At 45.3% G+C, this 21,950-nt stretch overlaps 1 protein-coding gene across 1 annotated transcript; it reads right to left on the reverse strand.

Moving 5' to 3' along the window:
- Positions 1-353: 353 nt before the first annotated feature.
- Positions 354-21,938, reverse strand: CSUI_004854 (uncharacterized protein). The gene is made up of 9 exons (XM_068065035.1): positions 21,717-21,938; positions 20,631-20,824; positions 12,238-19,274; positions 8,999-11,537; positions 5,635-7,983; positions 4,671-4,968; positions 3,339-3,399; positions 2,058-2,168; positions 354-1,267 (listed from the first exon to the last, which is right to left on the reverse strand). Exons 2-6 carry the CDS (start codon positions 20,736-20,738, stop codon positions 4,921-4,923), a joined length of 12,081 nt encoding a protein of 4,026 aa, XP_067922992.1. The 5' UTR covers positions 20,739-20,824; positions 21,717-21,938; the 3' UTR covers positions 354-1,267; positions 2,058-2,168; positions 3,339-3,399; positions 4,671-4,920.
- Positions 21,939-21,950: the final 12 nt, after the last annotated feature.

Raw genomic sequence — 21,950 nt, forward strand, 5'->3', positions numbered from 1 at the left:
TGCATGAGTGCGCAAAGCAACGCGCTCGATGAGCTTCGATTACCCTCTTGAAGAATCTCAACGAACTGCAAGACTCGAAGGTCCAGTCAGAGGGTTCCACGATGTTGGGGCAAGACGAAAGAAGCAAAAAACCGAGTTATCTTACGAGAGAGACGTTAGCGGGCTAAGGCTAAAGGACTCTCGTCGACTCAATTCAGGTTCTACGAGGCACTGTTGAACCTATTACTTCATTGAATCCTCAATCTCTATCAGCGAGATAAGCAGGCAGGCATTTGGTCGACTTCTTGAACAGAATAGCTTAAGTTACGCGAATCATTTAGAGAGAAGACCCTTGTGTCAGCGTAGCACCTCTCAGGTGCCTGTCTGTTTGCCACGAGCATGCAGGGGGAGTTCGATTTTCCTCGGCCGTGCTATACAAGTGTTTCACGCTCTTCTACCGGTATCTTACAGATTTCCACAAATCGGCAGCCTTGCGTAGGAAATTCCAAGACCTTTCACTGTCAAAGTCACTTCACATCATGTCGAAAAAACTTCATCACAAAGAAAAAGCGGTAGCCTCCTGAGAAGCTATCCAGAGAAGAGATCGTCACTATCCATTCATGTGCGTGTCTTGGTTTGCCATCCTTCCTGACATATGTCTACGGACCCCCCCTGGTGTCTCAGTTCATCTCCTCTTGTCAGGTTTCTTTTCCGCATAGGGATTTCATTCCTTCACCGGAGACACAGACATAAACATCTCATCTTCAGTGAAGAATCCATAGGGCGTGGACCCTGAAGACGCGAGTTCCTGTCTGTACAGCTCTAGACGGAGCGTAGATCGAACGGCGACCCTCTCGTTCCAAGGTCAAGTGGTAAGACACCAAGATGCAGGGTGAGAGACATGATCTCGGATCGAAAAATTTCTACCGTGAGGCTCTAAACAATTCAAGAGTGAATTGGGTGCCACCCGTACCATTAGCGTGCTGCTGCATGTACACCCGGGGGGGGGAGGGGTGGCGGAGAACCGAAAGAAAGTAGTAACAGTAGCCGTTGTCGTAATAGTAGTGGGGTGATGCCTTCTCTCAACAAAACTGCAAGTGATCTGATACGAGAGGAAACCCCTTGAGCGAAAGATAGGATGAGCCATCTGAGAGTGGCTGGTTGCCCCTCGATGCTTTTCCGTCCTTCTGTCTTGAAAGTATTCGAGCTACCCAACCGGACTATAAAAAACACCGGCAGCAGCGTCACCAGAGATACTAAAGACAGCGGAAGAATGTTGTCGATCTTCCTGAGAAAGAAATAACGAAAGAAACAGACCCTACAACAAAAACATGAAACGGCAGAGATTGAAATGACACAGATCTATCTATCTATCTATCTATCTATCTATCTATCTATCTATCTTTAATCTATCTATCTATCTTTAATCTATCTATCTATCTTTAATCTATCTATCTATCTACGCCCTGGCGGGGGGTCTTCTTTTCTCTCGCCTAAAACTTTGGAGATGTAAGAAAAAGAGTCTTTCAGGAGGCAAAAAGGGAGGAGACATACAGAGAGATGAAAAGATAGATGGTCACGATAGATGGAAAATGCATATCGAAAATGCAAGTTGTTTGCGTCTTCAAAACTTAAGGAAGCGCCCTTTCTTTTTCTTGCTTCTCTCGGCTAGCTCCCAGCTATAGAGAGAGAGAAGAGGTCGATGTCTATGGAGATATATAAGTGTAGATGAATCCACTCGGAGTAAGTGTTCAAACCAGGAAGGTTAAGAGCAGCAGGCAGGCAAGATACTTTATCTCTTTCATCATAAGACTTCCTATAGAAGCCATCTAGGAGACGTCTCTACTTCATTGAGACGACAGCAACTACAAGTGATTAAGTTCAGCCTTCAACATAGAACCCCATCTCGAAGAACGTAGTATCAAAAGCTCTTACCTAGACACTTTTTTACTTGCACAGCTTCTTCCTTCTTACTACCTATCTCTCTCAAATAACTACACACAGAGACATCATGAGAGATACCATCGAGATAAGAGGGCGAGGGTGTATCGATTCTCTTTCGACTTCTCCCTTCTTACTTTAGCGACGTTCCACTGAAAGTTACAAGCAAGAAGAACATTCCCACCTAACGCCTTGCACCGCGCCTTCGCCGCCTGAAGAGCCGAGAAGTGTAAAGCCGCGACTAATTCCTACAGGGGGAAAAGAAGGAGAAAGAAAAAGAATCGAAGAAAAACAACAATAGAGGATGAAGAAAACCTACAGGCATGGCTTCAGATGGCAGGCTCAAACAAGCATGAACAAAGCAGACTCTTCTTACCCCTGTGCTTGAGTCATGGAAAAGAAAGACAGAAAGAGATTGGCAGTCAACAGACAAAAGGCATCCACAGACAGACGTCTCCAAGGAGTATGTACACCCCAGGAGGGGGGGGCCGTCTTTAGATTGACCTTCATCCCCTCTCCCTTCTACCTTGAATGAAAGAAAGACAATCTTGTCTAATGAGATACTTTCCTTTTTTAAGTTGACAACTATGACAGGAGGTTGAAGAGCAGCAGGATGATCTAGTATATCTTCATCATTCATGTAGGGCCTTATCATCTAGTCTCAACTCATCTTTCTACAGGAGACGAAGACAAGAGGATTCACTTCTCTCTCCTCCCCCCTCGCCGCTTCTCTCCTCTCTTCTCTGATCCATTTTCCCATAGAGAGAGAGAGAATTAGCGAACGAGAAAAGCATCATACACTTCATAACTCGAGTCTTAGTTTGGCAAAGTGATGGATACACCAAGGCGGCTTCCTGGGTGCTCTCTAGGGCAACGAGGTCAGAGGATGAGAGACGGAGACAGGCAGACAAACAGAGAGAGAGACGGTGTAGAGAAAACCTGTTTCAAACAGTCGTCATAGGCACGCAAAACAGTCGAACGAACAACCTACCCCTCACAGGCCAAGATGTAGGAATGTCTATGTATGAAGATCCATGTATGAAGATGTACGCATGCATGAATACGTATGTTCGTACATAGGGTCATCGACAAGAGACCATCATAGGAGCGAGGAGAGAGGAGGGGGGAAAAGAAGAAAGAAACTTTCAGTCATCTAGCTCACAAAGGCGGAACAATAAGAATGAAAAGAAGAGTACTTCCTCGTCTTCTTCTTCTGTCTTTCTCTCTTACTTTTCTTCTTTCTTTGTCTCCTGTGTAATTTTCCCCCTTTCTTTCAAGTCCGTTTGCATAACTCTGAAGTCACTTGTTAAAGAATCGCCACTACCTTCTACGTCTCAAGTTAGTAGAGGAGAGTCGTCGTGAAGGAAGGTGTTAACTAAGATAAGAATAGAAACAACAGGATCGTCAGCTATACATACCTGACGACTTTTATATGCCCCTGTATCAAGGACGAGGTGTACAGACACTAGACCGAGGTACCTAAGAGAAGAGAGAGAACAATCGACAGCGAGAGAGTGAGAAGACAGTGAGGGAGGGAGATCACGTCGAAGTAAGTATGAAAGATCTGAAGTGTCTATACACTCTATACACACACATCTATACACAGCCGAAGCAGCAAAACTGTTTCTCTCTTTACACTTCATTCTTTTGGTACAGTCACAGCTTTTCTTCCTTTGAAGATCTAGATGTGTATCGTTACTTCCTCATCTACTTGTTGGAGTTAAAACAAAAGCAGGGGAGAAGCAGACCTTAGCCGTGTGAATAAGAAAGAAGATAAAAAGAGTTGCAGGACTCCCTCATCTAACGAAAGATCAACAGTCGTCGTCGATGATATGATAAACATAGCGATTATCTCCTTTCCTGTCTCTCCTTTGATATACACGTATATATATATATATAGATAAAGAGAGAGAGAGATACACACAAATATCTTATATATATATATACATATAGAGAGATACAGACACACATGTATATGTATATAGATATACATAGAGGAGTACGAATACACATGTGTATGAATGACTACAGATATATATACCTACATGTGTATATATGAAGACAATGATACAAGGGAAGGAGGGGGGAGAAGAGACACAGGCAGAGAGTGATCGGAATTTGTGAGACAAAAGAGAAACAAGAGACCTTTACACGAGGTGTTTTCTACGTATACTCCACGTAAGAATAAGAGTTCGAACTGAGAAGGAGAGTGTCTGGATGGTCTTCTTCTTCTTTTCTCGTAACCTTGGAATGAAAGTAGGAGAAGACGATCTGCGTCAACCGAATGTTGATCTATCTAATCTAAAGCACTCTCCCTAATCCTTCTTTTTTCTTCTACAGAAACAGCAGACATATCAGCAAGGAGAAATCTACAGGTCTCGATTCATCTCTACAGAGACAACTGCATGCTACCCTCCCCCTGCCTACGTTTGCTCTTTAGTTATACTGTCTCTATACATCGATCGGTGAACTATGTAAATCTACATCCCTATACATATATATGGAAGTCCTTTTATGATATGTTTATAGCAACTCCTCAGGTGTACATACACCTCATCTCCCAGCCAACAGATGTCCTATCATCATGACGATCTACTCCTCCCTGAGAGATCTCCTGTTCCTTTGTTGTCTCAGTCTTGTTTTGTTTCTAAGAAGGACATAAAGAAGAAAGAAAGATACGTCTCCGATCTGTTTCTTATGATGCGGAGAGACACAGAGAAGTTCATCTTCTTCATCTCCTTCGAACTCACTTCACTATGCGACAGCAAGGGAGAGTAGAGAGACACGTGACCTGGGTGCATGCAAACAGCGAAAGCGACGCCCGTCCAGCCGAGAGAAGTAGAGGAGAAGAGCTCAGAATCAGTCATAGAGAGAGTTTGAATGAAAGGAAGAAAGAATGGGAAACGATGAAGGAACAGGAGAAAAGATGGAAAAGAAAAAGAAGAAGAAGAAGTTGGAAGGAAGGCGATCAAGAAGAGAAGAAAAAACACAACTGAATAGTCAGAGAGAAACAACCGAGGCTCTTTCAAGCATGTAAGGTGAACTTTGCTTGGAAATAAAGACAAAGAGAGAGAGAGAACAAAGAAAGAGAGAGAGAGAACAAAGAAAGAGAGAGAGAGAAAGAAAGAGAGAGAGAGAACAAAGAAAGAGAGAGAGAGAACAAAGAAAGAGAGAGAGGTTATGAATGCAGAGACAGACTTGACTGAAAATGTATCGATAAGCAGAGGAACGAGCGCCCTCTCTTCTTTAGGTTCGACTCTACCGAAGTATACAGGTGGTGGCTCTAAATGTTTCTCTCAAGGATGATAGGAAAGCAGAAAAAGACAGATATGATGAAATACCAATGGATCAACGCATGCATGAGGGCTGTGCACCTATTGTTAGAGATCAAGAAAGATAGAGATAGGTAAAGATGGATTCATTACGCTGGGGTGCCCGCAAGCATGTGTCTAGGAGTATATATAAACACTCCACATACATTGAAGTACCCATGTATGTCTGTACATCTGTATACACATGTACATATATATATACATACCTACGAGAGAAGGGCTTGCTTTCGTAAACAATGGTGTAGTAGGGGATTGCCTACATACGTCACTATATATATATATATAGATATACATCATAGAGAGATGTTTAGAGGTGGACATAGATATAGAAAGAGAGATGTAGACTCGGCGTAAGAGGAGTGGGTGAGCGAGAGACACTTACAAAGACATCCCCCTGTGTAGCTTCCTCTACCCTCCTCTTTTCTTCTTCTCCCTCGTCCATGAGATTGTTCCATCCTTCATACAAGAAATCTCCGTTCGGCGTTTCCTTCTGATCAGAACCATCGACATCACGATCCCCCTTCTCTCCTTTCTCTCTCTTCAGTTTTTCTAGAATCCTCTCATTCTTCTTATTCGAGACGCCTCGATGCCTAATTTCCTCCCCGTTACACGGCCTTTCCTCTCTTGTCTTCATAAGTAGGTTCTCCCCCTGATCATACCTCTTCTTCACCTGAAGAGACCAACTACTTGCCAGCCCTGTCATTTCATCTCCGCTTAATGAATGAGAGCCTCTGTGGCGCCTATGCATATGACCCCCGCTGCTTCGGCTGGTATGGCCTTGCAGTAGAGCTTGAGCTTGAAGTAGAGGCTGCTGTAGAAGTCTGTTCTTTGCATGCATGTGGAGTTCACGAGTTGACCGAAGGAACGAAAGGAAGAGATCCCTTGGGGGTAAAAGGAGAAACTGAGGGTCTCTTTGTCGCAAGACGGGAGAACCATGAAGAGGAGGAGGAGGAGAAGAAGAAGAAAGAGGAGAATCGACGGAGGGTCGTAGTGAGTGACAGGATGGTTTCCCCTTGGTGATGATTCGGGTGTCTATACACCTCGACGAAGAATAGGCATGAGAGGGAGGAACAACTCTGGGTGGAGCCTTCATTTGAGGAGGACACGAACAAGACGGACCACGAGGAAGAGGAGGAGGAGATGAAGAAGAAGAAGAGGACGATGACTTACAACTGCTATTACTACTGTGTAAGAAAAAGGGTGAGAGAAAGAGAGACGATTGGTCGTCTTGTTTCTGTCTTAATCGCCTTGGCTTGTCTATCGACATGACCTCCCGTTGATCGTGGCGAGGAGTCGTCACATCACGAGAATCTTGATTCACATCATATAGCTTCATTCCTTCTTTACCTCTCGTTTTCAAAACACATCTACCCCCCCGTCCATACACCCCTGTCTCTTCTTCTTTTCTTGGTCTTTCTTTCTCTTCTTCTCCCTGACTCGTGGTCTTTCCCATCGGATTCCCTTTCGTCTCTCTATCTTCGTCAAGAGATCCCCAGCCCTCTTTCTCTCCTTCTTCAGATCCAGTCATCCCCCTCCCTGGAGAGATCGAACTGGTCGATGAATAGTGGTGTATATACACCTGAGGAGATGCATGCGCTCTAGTATGGCCTTCTCCAGGGAACAAAGACGAGAACGAAGAAGGAAGATGCGAAGTATGGATACCTTCAGATCGTACATGAAAAGAAGAAAGATTCCATTCTTTTTCAACCTGATCTCCATAGCAAGCAATCTTTTCTTCTCTCTTGTCTACTCCCCCTTTCTCTCCTGCTTGGTCCTTTTTTCTGTACATCATGGCTCCATCTTGAAATGCTTCTTTGGCGCTGTAATCATCCCCTTCCTTTCCGGAGATCTTTTCTTGACCCTTTTCTTCTCCATGGTCCTCTACTCTTCTCTCTTCCTCTCGCGTGAGATATCCTGTCATCTTTGCCTTGGTAAGGTCGTCGCTTTCTCGTGAATCTACAAGCTTATCTGCCTTGCCTGTATATGAAGAAGAAGAAGGCCTGCGTGTAAGAAGCTTACTCCTATCCCCCCTCATATTAGGAGACTGAAGCTTCTGAGACGCAGAGATCGAGGTGGGACGATGTATTTGGTCTTGTCGAATAGGCGAAGAAGAAGAAGATTCTCTCATTCCTGTTCCTGATAGAGAAGAGAGGTCTTGTTCTCTCTGTTCATCTCTTCGATCATGACTGACAAAATCTTGCGGAGAATTTGGGCCGTGATGATTTTTCCTATGGACATCGAGTATAGGTGTGGGATCTAAGATAGGTCTACCATGAGAAGTGAGAGGTTTCTCGATCTGGAGAGAGAGAAAAGTCTTTTGGTTTCTTTCTAAGTCAGCTTCTTCCACTGTAGTTACACCACCTCCTACCTTGTCTCCTCTTACAGGTGTGATGATCGCTGGTAGGAGGCGCCCGTCCTTAGTACCGCCACTGGTCCTCTTAATGCATGCACTGCCCCGCTTCAAAGGAGGAAGAGAAGACCTCTCGTGAGAGAAAGATCGATGTAACATGGAAGAGAAAAGAAAAGGAGAAGATCTACAAGGGGGATAAGAGTGAAGATGATAGAAAGGAAAAAAAGGTGATGAGAAAGGAAGAAGTTGGGCCGATAAAGATATCTGCAGACAGTCATGCTTGATAAAGGAGAGAGAAGACGTTAAGCCGCTTATAGCTATGGGGAAATCACTCGAGAAGAGAGCATCGACAACAAGCTGTGTAAGGGCGCTATCCCATCCCTGCAGTTCACATCAGAAAGATACACACACACCAACAAGATGATGGATATGAAGACACATCCATACACACGCATAGACAGAGAGAGAAAGAGAGACGCAGAAAAACGCGCATACATCTCCATACACGTATATTGAAAAGAAAGAGACACACTAGATATATACGAATATCTACAACATATAGGTATACGAGTCGTAGGAAGGAAGCCACCTATCTATCTCTCTCTATGTATAGATGTAAGTAGTACACGTATAGACTTGAAAGAAGATGTACATACACCTATATGAGGAAGGGACCGTCTCTTCTTACACTCGCGATTGGCGCAAGAAAACAGTCGCTTTTATCTGTACACTAAGAGCAGAGTCTGAATAGAGTAAAACGTGTTCTATATCTATGTCTTATAGTGTAGCGACAGATCTGCCGATGATCTTTCCTTCTACACAAAACATGTATGAACTTACTTCCATACGTAGACCTAGTACATACAGATACATATACATATAGGTATCTGTATATACCTATTCATCATACGATGCGTAGCAAGTATCATCAACACCAAGATCTTCAAATCCTTTGTTTCACTGTCTATATCTCTCTATTCTCTATCCCACTCTTCTGTGTGTCTGTAGACATGCACACAAGAAACGTGGTCGACGTCTCCCTCTTCCCATCTCCTCTCTCCTTCTCTTGAAATCGAGTGAGACATGTCTCCTCCTTCGCTTCTTCTGGGGGTAGTCAAAAAAGGCGAGAATGCTGTCGTCTATATAGCTTGCGCTTGTACAGCCATCATGCCTGTTCGCGAAATTTTCTTTCATTCATCTATGCCTGAAAGATTCTCTCATAGCTCTCCGGTAGACGATCAAAGGCACGACGATGGGTAGATAATACATGACAACCCCACTCTAGCAAGTCAAATTATTTTATCCTCTTGCATGAAGCTTCTTCTTCTTCTTTTTCTCCCGGTTCTACCTCTTCTGCTTCTTCTAATCTTCTTCTTCTTCAATTTCTTCTTCTTACCTTTTGCAGTTCTCTGTTTAGAGCTCTTGAAGATCTTAGAGCTTTCTCTGAGAGGGGAAGGCGATGCCTTACAACAGCGAATCGAGGAAGAGACGTTCGGTTTCTTCTGAGCTCTTCATCATTCTCCCTATCATTCTTCTTCTTCTCTTCTCTTCTTCTACCATTCCACACAGATGAAGGAGGATTGTCTATCACCCCATCCATCTCTCTTATCTTTCTCAAGTGTCTTTCATACTCCTCCTTACCATCATCATCTTCTCCTTCTTCTTTCTCTTCTTCTCTTCTCTTTTGCCATGTTTCCTCGGCCTCCATCCTATGTCTAGAGACGACATTCTTCATTCTCGAACTCGTCAACATACCTTGCTTCTCTTCTTCTTCTTCGTCTTCGATTTCCTTGCTCTCTCTCTGATGTGGTGAAGACGACACGAGCCCTTCGTCCTCACATAGGGGCATCAGCTCTCTTTTCTCTCCCCCTTTGTCTATTCTTCTCCTCTCGAGGCTTTGCGATCTTCTTCTTCTCATTCTCTCCTCTTCTTCTTCTCCTCCTCCTCCATCTTGATCACTCTCGGTCTTTCTTTCCCTTCTCCTTCGATCTCTCCATTCTCTCTCTCGATCTCCCTGAGCTCCTAGAGAAGTCGCAAAAGAAGAAGAGAGAAGAGGGCGACAAGAATACTGTACACCTGGGAGAAGATCGATTGTCCCCGCCATACATAGATCTGAAGGAAAGGCCTTCTGCTGATAGAGACATCTCAATCTCCATTCATCTACTTCGTCATCCAGATCAAACACGAAGACTCGCAACTCATGTGATAGAAACCATCTCTTGAAGTATCGAAGACCGAAGTCGCCACTATATCGAGAAGAAGGAGAAGAAGAAGAAGAGAAGGCCGGATGACAATGATGAGAATGAGGATAATGAGGAGGAAGAGAAAAAGTGGTGGCATCGAGGAGTTCATCGTCTCCATGAGAAGAAGAGGAAGCATATGAAGAATGAGGTGCCTGCTGATCGCGACTCATGGGTGTATGAGGCCTAGAGATGTCTTTACGCTTGGTGTCATGGCAATGCTGAGAAGAAGATGAAAGGGGGCCATCCATATCTAGACACGAACGCGTCCGCTTCTGATTCTCTCCGACTTTTTTCATCTCTTCACTCGGATAGGACGAGTGGTAGGAGTAACAAGAAGAAGAAGAGGCTCTTTCCTTCTCTCTGTCTTGTTCATCTTCTCCTCGCAGGAGACGTGGGCGAATGGGGGGGGGTTGGTGTAACTGTCTCGGCTTCGACTTCTCATCCTGTTGGGAAGTAGGGGGAGAAAGAAAAGAAGAAGAAGGGAAAAGATAAAGAGCCAAGTCATTGTCGCAGGGCATGGGGTTTCTCAAAGAAGTTTGTGGAAAGAAGGAAGAGGCCTGGAAATCTCTTGCATGCAAGTCGTGAAGCTCTTCTTCCTCTTCTCTTCTCCCAAGGTGTCTGTCTTTCCCTCCTTGAGAATGGAGAGGATGAAGAGAGGAAGAAACGTCCTTCTTCTTCGTCGTCCTGTTGTCCTCCTCTTCTTCCTCTTCAGCCTGCTCCTCTTGGATCTCTTGTAGTTGACCATAGGATGACAAGAATGTATGAGGAAGAGGCATCCTTACTGGGGCTCCCTGGACTTCACAAGACGAAGAGGCCGAGGAAGAAGAAGAAGACGATGAGGGGGCAACCCCTGGAGGTAGAAGACCACTCCTGCTACTATTATGATTCCCGTTGTGAGGTGTATGTACACCAGAATGATGAGGTTCTTCAGGTTGAGTTGTAGGTTGATGTGATGGAGGAATTCCGTCGGACTTCAAAAAATGTTGAAAGAGACTTCTCCCACTATATCCCAAGAATGAATCTGGGGCATCCGAAGAAGGCCCCTTTCTGTCCTCCTTCGTTTTTCCTTTCGTCTCGTCAAGATAGTGACTCTCTTCATCTGGGAACCTTCTCTGGGATGGATTACGGAGCGGGATCTTCTCTTCCATCATGCTAGTAAAAGGATGAAGAGATTCGAGATTTGAGGGAGAAGATGAAGAAGATGCAATCTCTGGAACGCTCTCGTTCTTCTCTTCCTTCATAGATGCGGCGGGAGGAAATCTTTCTGATACCGTAGCTTCAAGAGGTGTCTTTCGATCTCCGTGTAACATAGAAGAGAGACCACCCGCTGTCGATTCACGCCCAGAAGGGACATGGAGAGAGGAAGGTGTAAGAAAGAAAGAAGAAGGAGGTGAAGGAGAAGAAGAAGGGAGACAGGTGTCTCCTTGAGTAAGAGACGGTGGTGGATGTATCGTAGGCTGCGGAGGATGATCAGGGTGATGGTATGGATGCGAGGAGGTAGGCGAAAGAGAAGAAGATAAAGAAGAAGACAGATGCTGGCTACGATGAAGACTGTGGCGAAGATGATGATCTAGAGGAGTATGGTGTAATTTTACGAGAAGAGGAAGAGGGTGTGAAGTCGGTCGAAGGCTGCTAGGTGGATTGGCAGAGGGGGAAGAAAGCGCGTCCCCTCGTAGCCCCCGCTGGAGATATCTGAAGTGTAACGCCAGCATGCAGATCTCACTCACACAACTATAGGGGGGGAGAAGAGACGAAATATAGATGAAGATGTATATATGAAGATGTATGTATGTTTATCTATGTAGGTATGAGTAGGAATGTATATATGAGTATGTAGTGTGTATGTGTATGTATGAATATGGAGATTATGATGTATGTACAGCGGCGTTCTCTTGTTGTGTTTCTACAGAACGCATGTGCAGGTGTTTCGTACTCATCGACCAGTCTGGAACATCATGCCCTTAAGGGGGGGCATGCATCTATACAGACTTATACAACTTTTCATGTCGAGAGATAGATAGGTAGATGGATAGATAGACACGAAAGTGTGCCTCTTTGTCTCTAGATAGATAGAAAAAGGATAGATAGATAGATAGATAGACTAAAGACAGATAGGTAGATAGATAGATGGTTTAAAGATAGATAGATAGATTAGACGGAGATACATGTGAGAGAGAGAGATAGATGGATGGAGCACCAGGCACAGCCACGAGGCTTGAAGAGAGACAGTCTTTCCGATAAACCCGTTGTTTATGATGACTCTAATAGAACCAAGAAGACAACAAGCCTATCTATCTATCTATTTCTAATCTATCTATCTATTTCTAATCTATCTTTAATCTATCTTGAATCTATCTTTAATCTATGGCATCTGTCCCTTACGTTGGCTTACCTCCTACTGATGGTACTATTCCTGTCTCTCGCTGTGAGTGTGGGATAAGATATAGAGAGAGCGAGGTGATTCTGATAGCAATTCTGTAGACATAGATACTGGACCTCTCTTGAGAGATCTTCTTCTTCTTCATCTTTCCGTAGAGCCCCATGTCGATGAAGATGGGGATGACGAGGAGTTCTTGATGTATGAAGCTCTCCTTTTCTTCTTTTTTGTTCTTTTCTTCTTCGTCGTCGTCTTCTTCTTCTTTCTTCATCCTTTTCTTTTCGACTTCTTCTTCCTTCTTTCTTTTCTCCCTCTTCTTCTTCTTCCTCTCCTTCGTGTTCTGCTTCTGCCTCTTCATCGCTCTGTCGATCTCCTTTCGCTTCGGAGCCTTCTTCCTCTCTACTCTTCTTCTGCGTTTTCTTTCTTTCTTCTTCACTTTCTTTTCTTCCTCTTCTTCTTCCTTCGGCCTTATCAGATGAGCCAGGACAATAAGCATCGTTGATAGTCGAGGGAAGTGCCCCTCTGTCTCCCGAGTGACGAGGAGAAGAAGAAGAGAGAACAACTCCTAAGAGCCGTGAGCCTTCATCGTCTTCTGGTACAGGACGAGGCTCTGACGAATGAAGAGACCTTCGCTGTTCTTCACGATGCGATGGAAGAAGAGGAGAAGAAGAAGAAGACGACGAGATGAGGCCGTCAATCATAGGAGCCGGAGAGGGGGGTAGAGATGTTGAATCTTTATCTAGAGAATAATTCGATTTGGTCACTTCTTTTGACGTAGAAGATGATAAAAGGAAGAAAGAAGGAGTCTCATGAGGAGAAGGAAGATTCTCTTTAGGGAGATCCATCCCTGGTCTTCCTCTTCCTTCTTGTTCTCCTCCTTCTCTCTCTCTAGGTGGGCCTTGAAAGAGAGAAGAGGACGAGCTTGATACCCCATTGCTACGATGCGCAGCGTAAGCCGAGGGAGATAGATGAAGAGACGGCGGTCTATGAGAATAACTCATGAAGAGCTGAGGAGAAGAGGGTTCTTTTCTTTCTCTTCGAAACCTTTCTTTTCTTTCTTTCATGACTTTTCTAGATGAAGAAGAAGAAGGGGAACCTCCATCCCTTTCAACAACATCATCTCCTTGATCCCTCCCTTCTTTCTCTTCCTTCGTGAGAGAGACAGAAGAATCTCTCCTCTTCTCATTGGATCGACCGTATGCTTCTGCTTCTTCATCTTCTTCTCTGTGGAGACCCTTCTCCCAACCTTCATCCCGATCTCTCTCTCTTGAGGCGACTTCTTCTCTTGCGCCCCCTCTTTCTCCTGTGTTTATCCTTTTCCCTCGTTCTTTCTCTTCTTCTATCTTTCTCTTCTGTGAAGAGAGAGACAAGCGACGCGAATGTAGAAGAAGATGAAAGAGGTCTCCTTGCCGGAGGGGCTGCTGGTGACCTTCCACTGAGTCAAGTTCAAGAACGGGAGGTCGAAGGGCAGGAGGAAGAGATGAAGGTGGGAGAGGACAAGACAGACAGACAGACGAAGGAAGAATAGGAGGGGATGAAGTGATCGCCTTAGATGCAATAGAAGAAGAAGAACCCGAGAAAGAAGAAGATGGAGATGAAGGATGACTATGACCATCACTACTGTCACTCCTACTACTACTACTAGTATCTTCTGAGCTCAACGATGAGGAAGAATCTGACGAAGAGTGAGAAGAAAGAGACGAAGAAGAGTGGGAGAGACTTAAGGAGGACTCTAGGACAGAGGAGGAAGAAGGACTTGATGACGAGGAAGAAGAGGAAGAGGGTGTAGAGGATGAAGAAGAAGAGAAAGAAGAACGACGATGCACCAGCGAGGCCGCTAAAGAACGCCAGTTTCTCCGACGTTTCCGGGGGAGACGTAGACGTCTCTTGTGGGGCCGGTGAGAATGAAGAGATGAACATCGACACGACGAAGAAGAAGAAAGAGAAGAAGAAGATGACGATGATAAAGAAGACGGAGAAGAAGAATGCGAAGATGAGGAGGACGAAGAAGAAGAAGTCAATGACGATGAAGAAGTTGAGGAAGAAGAGGAAGACGAAGAAGAAGATGTACCCGAAGAAGAAAAAATAGAAGCAGAAGAAGAGGAAGGTGAAGAAGATGACGTGGAAGAAGAAGAAGAGGGTGAGCTCATACGTCTAAAAGTGAGATGTCGTTTTGCTCCTTGATGTCTCTTGGAAATCTTCTTCTTCTTCTTCATTTTCTCTCCTTCGTCTTCTCCTTGTCTTTCATCACGATCACCTTCATCTTCTCGTTTACCTTTCTCTTTCTTCACGTTCTTCTTTCGAAACAAGAAAGAAAACAAGCCCCGAGAAGTCGCCTTCTTCTTCTTCTCTTCTTCGATCTTTGACGCTTCTTTCTTCTCTCCGAGTGTCTCTCCGCTGTCTCTTAAAGAACTACTGAGAAGCCTGAAGCGAAGCCTTCGTTGTTTTTCAGGAACAACCTTCTCAGTCTCCTCCTCCTCCCCACACACACTTCTTCTCTCTCTTCTTCTCTCCTCCCTTTCCTTTTCATCCTCATCTTCTTCTTCTTTTCGTTCTTTTGGAGCCGCATCTTCTTTCGTCTCCTTCCTACCTTGATCTTTCTCATTCAGAAGAACTTGTTCTCCGTCTCTATCTTCTTTCGACCTCTCTTTTTCTATTCCTCTAGGTAGAGATGAAGAAGCGTCAACAGAAGGAGAAGAATCTCGCAGGTGTGGGGTAGATGCCCCCTGGCCTCCTTCTACACCCCCTTGGATGGCTTTGATCTTTTCTCCTCCCCCTAAAGATTCTCCTTCTTCTTCTCGAACATCTTCTAGGCTTGTTCTTCTCTTTCTTCTTCCGCCTCCTTCAACCTTTCTTTTCTCCTCTTCTTCATCGGCATATCTTTTGTTTTCTTTTCGCCTTCTTCTTTCTTCCTTCTCTATCTCGTCAAGAGCTGCATGTTTTAGTGCTTTTCTTTTCTTCTCTTTTCTTCTTCTCCTCCTCCTCGCCCTCTGCCTTTTTCTCTCATCAAGATCCTTCAAAGTCTTCTCCTTGAGACCTACCTCACCTTCTCCCCGTGCTGTTGTTCTTCTTCTTCTCCCCCCCGCTTCTCTTGTTCTCCCCCCTAGGGTTTTGTCGCGACTTTCCGGATGTACAATCCGATGAAGTCGATTTCTTACCGCTCGCTGAAAGGGAGACCGGCGAATGAGAAGAGGCTCAGGAGAAGGAAGAGGAAGAAGAACAAGACCTGTCGCTAAGGCTTCGATGATAACCGACCGTGTCGAGACAGCATACGAAAATCGCAATCCAAAGGCAGCATTGCATGCGTACATCTTCAACTTGAGAATTAGGAGATGATGAAGATCGATCAAGAGAAAGGGAAGAACTTCCGATAAAGCTAAAGCTAGAACGGCGGGCTTCACTTTGCCTTGCTGTCTTCGTCGTCTTCTTCTTCCGCGTGGAGAGGGTGAAGAAGAAGAAGAGGAAGATGAAGAAGAGGAGGATGAAGAAGAGGAAGAAGATGAGGAGGAAGAGGAAGAAGAGGAAGATTTCTTGGTCTTTTTATTCTTGTCGCCTTTCTTCTTGGTTTTCTTTCGAGAAGAGGTCTTGACTCTTCTTCGAGTTCGTGGACGAGGAAGGTGAGACGAAGCTGTCGGAAAGGACGAAGCTTCTCCCTCTTTCCTCTCTCTTGAACGACGATGATGTAACACCCTTCCCTCCCTGCCCTCTGATGTGGTTCTTCTTATTCTCCTTCTTTCTTTACTTCGAGGCCGTTCACTTGGTCTTCGTCTTCGACTTCTCTCAACTGCTACTCTTCCTTCCCTAAAAGGCGAAGAATCAAGACCTTCTCTTTCAGACACGACTTGACTAGAGTCATGAACTTTCTTCTTCTTCTTGCTGATGGTGCTTATCTCGGTCTCATCCTTTTTCTCTGAGGTGTCTCCTCTAGTACCTTTCGGATCTCTCGGTTCCCTAGCTTGGTCCCGAGAAGAATGTGCTTTCCGTCCTTTTCTCTCTTCTTTCTCTTCTTCTTGTTCGCATCCTTCTTCTTCTCCCTTGCCATCTCGGACGTTGTTCTTCTTCTTCTCTCCTGGAGAAGAAGAAGAAGGAATAGCAGTAGGGGCGGCTGCTGGATGACGCCTAGGACGACCGGATGAGGGGAGAGAAGTCTCAGGTGTACGACGTTTCGACTTGCTCGATTTCCGACGTGGTGAAGGACTTGAAGAAGAAGAAGATGAGGAAGAAGATGAAGAGGAAGAGGAAGAAGATGAAGAGGAAGAGGAAGAAGAAGAAGATGAAGAGGAAGAAGAAGAAGGGAGGTGTCCCCGCCGTTCTCCAAATACACGACATACACGTACATGAATGAGCTCTGATCTACAGAGGACAGGGAGATTCTCAGGAATCTCTGTGGTGGATAGAAGGACTTCAGGAACGCAACCCTTCCTACATACTCGGCATGCATGCACCTGTTGTCTCTTCGCTTGTTCTTGTTCTTCTCTTACAGCCGATGGATCTGTACATGATGGAGACGAAGATCCCTGTACACCTTGGGCGATTCCTTCGGGGCTTCCCCCTATGAGCTCCCTCCCCCGATTACACACAGAAGGGAAAAAAAATGGAGGAGAAGAGGAAGAAGAAGAAGACAGCTGCTTAGGAGTTTTGACCGTCCCTTTCTGAGGCCCCTGTGTCTCCGAGGGACACGTCGTAGGTTGACTGAGAGATAAGAAAGAAGAAGAAGAGAAGGACGCAGGTGTATGGAGCATCACACAAGGAGGAAGACATAAGAAAGAAGAGGAAGAAGAAAGCTTGGATGAAGGATGATGACGATGATGGTGATGTGGATGGTGTCTGCTACCATTGCTACTACGTGATCGTTGCCGTCTAGAGGAAGATAAAGTGACAGGATGCTTATGAGATGTGCCATGGAAACCATGAGAGGAACTTCCTCTCTGATCCCTTTCTTCTTGTTCTTCTCTCCCCCACGCATCTCCTTTTCCTCTGTTTCTCTTCTTCTGCTTCTTCTTGTCTCCTTGTCTACTTTCACCCACTATACCGCGTCGCCCTAATCGAGAGTTGTCTTCTCTTCTATCTGAAGAAACGAGAGGCGCGCTCAGTCTTCTTCTTCTTCTTTCTTCCTCCTGCTTCTGCTGCTGCTGTAAGAGGAGATCTTCTATACTCTGACTGCGACGGCTAGCTATAAGGTCTTTATCAAACACATAACGTCTTTTGAAATCTTCTTCATAGTATGACCTCAGTCTCTCTCCATTCAGCACCTCCTCATCGTCTTTCTCTTCATATGAAGAAGTCTCTTTCTTTTCTTGCCTTACATCCATCTGTTTCTGTATCTTCCTCGCCTTGTCGAAATCTCTCATGTCTTCATCTTCCTCAAGGGGGAAAGGGGAATATGGAATGGTTCTCTCGTTTATCGATCGAGAATAACTAGGAGCGACGTGCGCCTGAGAAGACGATAGAAAAGCATATCTTTCTCTTATTCCTTCTTCTTCTTTGCCTTCAAGCTTCATGGATTGACGAAGAGAAGAGCGACTGGGAGAGACTGATAAAGTTGCTATATCCGGGGTGGTGGGCAACGCTGAGAGATTAGGAGGAGTCGTCGTCGTAGTAGCAGTAGTAGCTTGATGCATGCAAACGGTATGAAATCTTCTTCTTCTTGAATCCATAAGAAGGACATCCGTTCTGGATTTATGGAACTCTTCTCTCTTCTGATCTTCTCGAAACAACTTGCCTGTTGGAATCTTCTTCCTGAAGCCAGGAGCCCACGTACATGCTCGAGACGAGAGATCAGACACTTCATGCTGGAGATGGTCTTCTGGGGGGCGATAAGAAGAAGAAGAGGAAGAGGCATGCATCTCTCTTCTTCTTATCACCCTTAGACCATCTCCGGCATCATTTTCACAGGGAGGATAAGACGAAGAGAAAGAAGCATGCATCTCTCTCCTCATCTTTCTTTTCTCTAACCCGTGGCAAGAGATCCTATATGTATGACTATATGAGATATCTGTTAAGATTTGTCTACTTTCAGCTACTTGACTTGGAGCCCGGCTGCTTTTTCCTTTACAACTCCTATAAGAGGAGAGAGAAGAGCCAGACGAAGAAGAGAAAGAAGAAGAAGAAAACGCGGAGAACTCACTGTCCATGGAAGAACCCGACGGGTCGTTACTCCTCGTCAAGGCATTACCTAAAGAGATACATGGCTCTCCCCCTTCATGTTCCACAGAGGTGCATGCAATAGGACTCGGGTGGAGAGTCTTCTCTTTCTTTTTAATAAGAAAAGAAGAGGAAGAAACGACCCCCCTCGGAATGGGAAGAGGTTCAGATTGAAGGGAATCGCAGTCAGATGCCTTGAAAGGGACATCTTGTTGAGAAAACTCTTCAGGAGGGAGACGTGAGAGATCTGTTACCTCTTGAAAGTGAGGAGGAGGAGGTGGAGGAGATGGAGAAGAAAGACTAGGAGGACATAGAGAAGAAGCAGAGGAACAAGGTAGAATCGAATACTGCTGGGGCGGAGAGCCGGATGAATGAGAGAGGTCTCTTGCCTCGCTGTCAGCTGAAGCATGAGGAAGTGAAGAGGAGATTCTTGTCGACTGAGAGACACGTGAGAGATTTGACGGCATAGAACGATGAGAGAACGCTGGGTCAGTGGCACCACCCTTTGAAGAGACATGAGCCGTCGATGGAAGAAGATGATGAGCTGAAAGGGGCTGAGATGAATGAGGATAAGTGGAAGCAGAAGAAGCGCAAGAAGAAGAAGAGGGCTTTCTTCTACGATCTTCAACATCAGGAGGTGACAGGAATGAAGACGAGGGTGGGGGGGCGGCATTTCGACGGGTGCCTTCACTTCTCCGGGAAGAAGAAGATGAAGAAGAAGAGAAGGCACAGGGGGGGAGAAGAGACGGTGGTTGAGGAAGCGAGAGAGAGGGGGGGGGGGAATAGGAACGACAAGGAGGAAGGACATCTTCTTCAGAGCGCTTGGGCGCCTTGAGGCGAGGAATATGAAGAAGACGAACAGCCGTGCCGGAGCAAGAAAGAAGAAGAACATTCCCGCAGCGGCATGTCTGAAAGGATGACAAGAAAGAAGAGGAGGCGCAAGAAACAAAAGAGAGAAGGAAAGAACGAAAGAGAAAGAAAAAAAAGGAGTGAGAAAGAAAGAAAGATCCTCAAATACGTCATAAAATCATCATAATCTACAGCAGTTCATGAGATCGTATGGGGACGAGAATATGGAGGGATACACTGGTACTCCTAGTTGAAGGAGAGGTAGGCACAAGACTCCGTGAGTGATATGGATAGAGACGTACTGCAATACACCCGCACCTCCTCTTCCCCTCGCTCTATCCCAAGTGCAAGTCGACAGACAGCTGGAGAGACACACATGCTTCATTGCTATGTGTCTAGCCTCCCAGCTAGCTTGACACGAGGACAAGACGCACCTGATGTATGACCGATACTTGCTGAACAGGAGAAGCCACTCATGCGTGGAGTGAAAGAAGATCTCCACAGTGTCATTCACACGGCGCATGCATGCACACGCAAAAGAGTGACGGCGCTCGGTTGGTTTTCCTAGGGTGGCTTCAGCTATGACTTGGGATTGCCGCCCCCTAGAGCGAAGTGACTCTATACGAACCGGTAGCTGCTGTGCTGTGTCAATGCAAATCGATGCTGAAATATCGAGATGAAGTCAGTCTGGGACAGCCAAGATCAGAAACAGCACCGTCCCACCTCGCCCCTAATGCGACATCACAAAAAGGTACGAAGCGAAAGTCTCCTTCCGCCGCTTCGGGTACAAAGTTGAGTGTAGGGTGAGTCTGATCGATTGAAGCGTGTAGAGTGTGTATCTTTTCTCCCGTTGAAACGAAGTTTGATCTTCAGTGCCTGTTATATCTATGATCAAAGCACACCTATGAGGACTAGGAAGGATAATCCGCCGAAAGGGGGCCAATCGGACATACAGTGTGCTCTGCGTGGATACCTAAAGCTGCTTGGAGAGCGAGTACTGCCGACTGATGTGTACTCAATACCTGCAATACTTGAGGAGGGGGTGGAGACCCACCATATTCATGAAGACAACTCAAGAAAATCCGCTCTTTCTCTTTCTCGGCAGGTGTGAAAAAAGGGTGTCCTTTGTACAGCCTGTCAGAGACATATAGATTGGAAGCTTGTACGCATACCTACACTATATGTCACCCACATAGAGCCTGGAGTACTTGGCTGGCTCTTTCTATGCATGTATGCATGCAAATGCATACACATTCCTACATAGATATTCATATATGAGTGACTCTTGTATTCATCCTTTATTTCTCTCGACGTATCCTTCGGTGATCTCGTACAAGACGGAGTCGTTGGTTCTTCCATGTGACCAAGGCCACTAGAAGAGAATAAAGATACACCCTGTCTCCTTGTTGACTTACCACCTCGTCATAGCCAAGTATAACATCACAATGAAGAGCCTCTGCATGCGCTCGTAATTCCTCACGAAGCTGCATCCACCATGACGTCCTAAGCTGCTCCAGGGACATCCCGTTTCTCCCGGCTCTCCCTTCTCCTCTTCCTCGATGAGAGTTGCCTGAAAGAACTTTCACACTGTAAGCACTTACAAGACTTCCTGCGATAACAAGAAATGAAACAGAAGAAGAAGAAGGAGAAAAAAAGGAAAGATAAGAAAAGTCCCATAGCAGGGGGTGAAGAGGTGAAGGACATAGATAAGACTCAGCGGCGTGAATAGGGCCCAGTTTTGAGTAGGGAAGATCTTCAAGAGAAAAGAGAAAACAAGGAAGATTTCATGAATGCGGTGGTACATGAAACACTCCTCGTCATGTCTCATTCTGTCCCGATGAGGAGAGGACGACTTCCTACAGAACACGATCTATGTTGGTGTAGATGTATGTACGTGCACATATGTATATGTCTATATACATGTGTAGATGTGTTTGAGTACGTATGTATGTATAGAGGTCCGAATGTATGTATGTATATATGAGTGTAGAGTATGGAGGAAACTCGTGAGATCTAGAGACGTATTAGAGGAATATGTAGGCACAGATACGCAGAAGAAAGACGCCTTCTACCTAGACACGGTCGCTAAAAAAAATAAATGGAAGGAACATCTACGTAAGAAAGAATCTTAGGTCGCATGCATTGCTTCTATAATAGTCGCCTTAGGTGACCTACTAAACACGACCGTACGCCAAGACACGTGAGCCAAGTCCCACACGGGAATATACTACACCTTACATATATGGAGAAGTGTATCAATAGGGATACCATAGACATATACACATATGGTGTAGATAGATAGATAGGTAGATTATAGATAGATAGATAGATATAGGTAACTATGAACCAGCGTGTGTACGTGAATACATATACTGATATAGTATACCCGTCTTAGCATATACAGGAAATCTATTTGACTTTCGCTGTGCATGTGCTCCGCGATGATGTATCTATCTCACAGCAAGGAAAGAAGTTATTTTTCGGCGTTGAAAGGAACTCACCAAAGATGGGTGTGTAGTTGAACGGAAGCCTATGAAGAGTCAAAATTTCTACAGGCTTTGCTATAGATGGTGAAGAAAATGAACCTACTGTATGTACACCTGAAGGCGGAAACGCTGTATTCCCTGCAGCTCTTCCTCCCCATGACGGTCCAGTCGTAGAAGAGGAAGGCGGAAGAGGTAAGCGAAGATTCGCACGAGAAGTGGAAGAGAAAGACGTAGAGGGAGATGACAAAC

Source organism: Cystoisospora suis, assembly GCF_002600585.1.
Source record: "Cystoisospora suis strain Wien I chromosome Unknown contig_2320, whole genome shotgun sequence".
NCBI lineage: Eukaryota > Apicomplexa > Conoidasida > Eucoccidiorida > Sarcocystidae > Cystoisospora > Cystoisospora suis.